The sequence below is a fragment of the Gadus morhua genome, chromosome 22, assembly GCF_902167405.1.
Source record: "Gadus morhua chromosome 22, gadMor3.0, whole genome shotgun sequence".
NCBI classification, from domain to species: domain Eukaryota; kingdom Metazoa; phylum Chordata; class Actinopteri; order Gadiformes; family Gadidae; genus Gadus; species Gadus morhua.
In genome coordinates this window covers 2,089,059-2,094,167 of record NC_044069.1, presented here as the reverse complement: position 1 = coordinate 2,094,167, position 5,109 = coordinate 2,089,059, and the positions used below count along the sequence as shown (strand labels likewise).

The following is a 5,109-nucleotide window of genomic DNA, read 5'->3' as shown; positions in this document are numbered from 1 at the left end:
ACACACACACACACACACACACACACACACACACACACACACACACACACACACACACACACACACACACACACACACACACACACACACACACACACCCCTTTCTCTGCCGCGATATCATTGGCGGGTGGCTCTCTTTCACATCATCCAATCACACAGGGGCTACCCTTGCCTTATCGCCATGACAACCACGAGTGTTCATCATGCCAACTCATATTTAATCATAATAATAATAACAACAACAGCATATTAATAGGCACTAAAAGGTCTGATTCTTACTGAACCGTGATTTTAATTCTCCTGGAATCTCTGAACAGTTTGTACAAAGACATAAGCCCTGGTCACATGACAGGAACAGGGCCCACTTGTGATGTCACTAGGGGCCAGATTAACACCCGGCCTCCTGGTTTCTGTTGCCCTGTCTGTCATCTCCTCCTCCTCTTCCTCCTCCTCCACCTCCTCCTCTTCCTCTTCCTCCTGCTCCTCCTCCTCCTCCTCCTCCTCCTCTTCCTCCTGCGGGGTTGAGGGCTCCACTGAGGAGGACGAAGGTGAGGAAGGGTTCCCTTCGCTATGACAGGAAGCTATGGGCTCTGAGGCTAGGGGTCAGAGGTCACGGGAAGTCACGCCACTTACTGTACGTCCCTGGAGGGGCTCCACTGACGCCTGCTCCACCAATCCCAGCCCTCTCCTGTGAGGAACTCTCGCCCCAATGCACTCTGGGTAACGGACTGGACCTGAAAGCAGGAAGGAAAGGAAGTGATGTCATCAGATCTCTGTCCAACCACGACCTCATCACTGAGCAGACAGACGGCCCCTCAGAGCAGACAGACAGATGGCCCTACAGACAGACAGACTGCCCTCCAGACAGACAGACGGCCCCCAGAGCAGACAAACAGTCCTCCAGAGCAGACAGACAGACGGCCCTCCAGAGCAGACAGACAGTCCTCCAGAGCAGACAGACAGACGGCCCTCCAGAGCAGACAGACAGTCCTCCAGAGCAGACAGACAGACGGCCCTCCAGAGCAGACAGACAGTCCTCCAGAGCAGACAGACAGACAGTCCTCCAGAGCAGACAGACAGTCCTCCAGAGGAGACAGACAGTCCTCCAGAGCAGACAGACGGCCCTCCAGAGCAGACAGACAGTCCTCCAGAGCAGACAGACAGACGGCCCTCCAGAGCAGACAGACAGACGGCCCTCCAGAGCAGACAGACAGACGGCCCTCCAGAGCAGACAGACAGTCCTCCAGAGCAGACAGACAGTCCTCCAGAGCAGACAGACAGACGGCCCTCCAGAGCAGACAGACAGTCCTCCAGAGCAGACAGACGGCCCCCAGAGCAGACACAGTCCTCCAGAGCAGACAGACGGCCCCCAGAGCAGACAGACGGCCCTCCAGAGCAGACAGACAGACGGCCCTCCAGAGCAGACAGACAGACGGCCCTCCAGAGCAGACAGACAGACGGCCCTCCAGAGCAGACAGACAGTCCTCCAGAGCAGACAGACAGACGGCCCTCCAGAGCAGACAGACAGACGGCCCCCAGAGCAGACAGACAGACATGTCCTCCCCCCCCTGTGACGGTTCTTTAACCGCTCCTCTGCTCAGCTCTGGGAGGACTGCTGCTCCGCCATCCTCAGGTTGCCAGGGTAACATACAGGGGGTGAGGGGTTACCACGGTAACTTACACACCTCCTCCTGCAGGAGATGATTGGGTGAAACGTTGGCTGTTTTGCATATAATAATAATAATAATAATAATAATTAAATTGATTTTATACGCCGTTCAGGATACTCAAGGTGGCCTCAGAAGAGTGGGAGGCGAGGGCGTGAGTTAGAGGAGAAGAGGTGTGCTTTCTTGTACTTTTTGAAAGTCTCCACGGAAGGGAGAATCACTGTCTGCCTCCCTCCTCACTGACTGCCTGTCTGCCTCCTCACTGTCTGCCTGTCTGCCTCCTCACTGTGTGTCTGCCTCCCTCCTCACTGTCTGCCTGTCTGCCTCCTCACTGTGTGTCTGTCTCCCTCCTCACTGTCTGCCTGTCTGCCTCCTCACTGTGTGTCTGTCTCCCTCCTCACTGTCTGCCTGTCTGCCTCCTCACTGTGTGTCTGTCTCCCTCCTCACTGTCTGCCTGTCTGCCTCCTCACTGTCTGCCTGTCTGCCTCCTCACTGTGTGTCTGTCTCCCTCCTCACTGTCTGCCTGTCTGCCTCCTCACTGTGTGTCTGTCTCCCTCCTCACTGTCTGTCTCCCTCCTCACTGTCTGTCTGTCTCCCTCCTCACTGTCTGTCTGTCAGTACCACCAGTCTGCTACTGGTTCTACCGGGGCTGCCCAGTACAACCAGTCTTCTGCAGGGAGTATCCCAGTATAGCCTGCTCCCGGTTCTCCTGGGAGATGGGGGTCAGAGTATAGCTGTATCCTCTAATTACTAAACAAAATTCTAACGAGAATCCGGAAGCTTCAAGCCTATTGGCTAGTGAGGTTGATCTCGTAAGGCCTGGCCCAATCACATCTCAGTACGAGGCACTAATACAGTAACACTGCTGTGTATCTGTGCACACTTGCACGTGTTCCAGTTTGTGTTGGTATGCGTGTGTGTGTGTGTTGTACTGGTTTCTCCACATGACTTGCACATTGTGCTGGTTCCTGGTTGGCAGAGCGGAGCTCCCCTGGGCTCAGCTGGCAAGGAGCCCCGCACGGCCTGCCAAGCACTGCAGCTACACGGCGCTAGCCTAGCTAGCCGCATGGCCTGCCAGACTCACAGCACTGCAGCTACACAGCGCTAGGCTAGCTAGCCGCAGGGCCTGCCAGACTCACAGCACTGCAGCTACACAGCGCTAGGCTAGCTGCAGCTACATGGCCTGCCAGACTAATAGCACTGCAGCTACACAGCGCTAGGCTAGCTGCAGATACACGGCCTGCCAAGCACTGCAGCTACACAGCGCTAGGCTAGCTAGCCGCACGGCCTACCAAGCACTGCAGCTACACAGCGCTAGGCTAGCTAGCCGCACGGCCTGCCAGACTAATAGCACTGCAGCTACATGGCGCTAGGCTAGCTAGCCGCACGGCCTGCGTCTCACAGCAATGCAGCTACACGGCGCTAGGCTAGCTAGCAGAACTGCAGCCCTAGGCTTATTTTTGCCTCTTTTGATAGCATTCCGTAAGTATCTCCTGCTAGCCTCTCCTGCTAGCCTTATGTTAGCCTCTCCTGCTAGCCTTATGTTAGCCTCACCGGCTAGCCTTATGTTAGCCTCTCCGGCAAGCATTCCTTTAGCCTCTCCTGCTAGCCTTATGTTAGCCTCTCCGGCTAGCATTCCGTTAGCATCTCCGGCTAGCCTTATGTTAGCCTCTCCGGCTAGCCATAAGTTAGCCTCTCCAGCTAGCATTCCGTTAGTATCTCCGGCTAGCCTTAACTTAGGTGTTCCCCCTAAGTTACCCCCCCCCCTTGTTGGATCAACCCCCCCCCCACCTGGTGGACAAGCTTGGGCCCGTCCACACCAAGCCCCGCCTACTTCTGTTGATGCATATCCAAGATGCATCATGGGATATCGTGAGGACATGAGCATGAGTCGTACGCTTATCAAACTAAATGGTGTCTTAATAGTGTACTGCACAGGAAAAAAAGTGGACTAGAGAGTGAACTATCTTTTTAACTGTTCATATGAAAACCTGCCAAGTCATTATAATGCACAACTCAAGCATCCCAGCTCCGCACAGGAAATACATAGAAGCGATGAGCAGGAGCAGTGATGTATGGATCATAACATCACTGCTCAGAACCTTTAAATACCAATACTTGAATTATGTTGAAATATAGCCTTTGAAAAAGATGAATAACTGTGTGTGTGTGTGTGTGTGTGTGTGTGTGTGTGTGTGTGTGTGTGTGTGTGTGTGTGTGTGTGTGTGTGTGTCGTCCGTATCACAGGATTAGCAGCCTTGACGAGACAGCGATACAATAATAGCATCACATCAGACACAAGTCGGTCAACTGAATATAAAAATGTGATTCCACGCTGAGAAGGAGATGGCGCTTTGATTTGACACACTTTGGTCCCAGTCCCGGTCGGATAAGCCGGGAAGATCTGTACTCCTCGCTGCGGACTTTCCCAAACCACTCCGAACCAAACTTGGGTTTTATGAACCAGGGTTTGTACAGAAGCATGTCATTCAGTACGAAGGGGGACAGCTTCCAGGAATCGCAACAGAGTCAGCCAAAAAGTTGAATGAGATGCGGATTCCAACCAGATTAAAATAAAAGTTAATGTTTTGTGAGACAAGCAGATTCACTGGCGCAATGCGTCCGGTTCCACATCTGGGAACACGCCAACACACACCGTTCCCTGAACCGGCAGGGGAAAGCCCATGAACCGGCTCTGGACAACCCCTGTACCGGCTGGGAAAAACTCATGAACCGGCTCTGAATAGACCCTGTAGCGGCTGGGGACAGACCCTGGACCAGCTAGGGACAGCTCCTGTAGCGGTAGAAAGCTCCCCGGCAGCCGCGCTGCTGTACCGCCGCAGCCCCGCATTGCTGAGCGGCGTCACCTCAAACGACCCGGGCCGCCAGACAAGCTGCTACCTCGGATGAACCGCTGCTAGAGCACTCCCTATCCCCGTACCCACACCGGCTCATCTAGCCCCGACCCACCGAGTAGAGACACTGCAAAAAACACTCCCGACACTGCGGAAAATACTGCGTGTATTGCCCTCGCCTTGCCGGGAGGCTGGCGGGCAAAACCAGCCCTCCACCCCGCCGACAGAGCCCCGTCAGGCGGGCAGACACGACGAGGGCGGCCGGGGGGAGAGCTAATGATGTTTTAGCATCTCTCGGTAGCTTAGCCATTAGCGGTTAGCCTCGGTGGCAGGTCCATGCATTATGTTGCTTATACATTTATTATGTTGCTTATACACATGTACCATTTTGCTCGTACGTGTATTATGCTGCTCCTACATGTATCATGTGCAGACCTCCCTGCGAAAAGTTGGATGCGAAAAAAAAAAACATAACTCATCTGACAACTATCCCCGAATACCCCCTGACCCCCGGACCAGGGCAGCCCCGGGCGGCCAGGGGTCCGCGGTACCCGGGTTAACCAACGATACCCGGGTTAGTCCACGGT

At 54.4% G+C, this 5,109-nt stretch overlaps 1 protein-coding gene across 1 annotated transcript in view; it reads right to left on the bottom strand.

Annotated features, from left to right (window-relative positions):
* The window catches only part of zhx2b (zinc fingers and homeoboxes 2b), an 18,452-nt gene extending 13,934 nt beyond the window's left edge, over nt 1–4,518 (bottom strand). Inside the window, 1 exon segment of the mRNA XM_030347678.1 lies at nt 4,380–4,518. Within this exon segment, the coding sequence (XP_030203538.1) occupies nt 4,380–4,518 (139 nt within the window).
* Nucleotides 4,519–5,109: the final 591 nt, after the last annotated feature.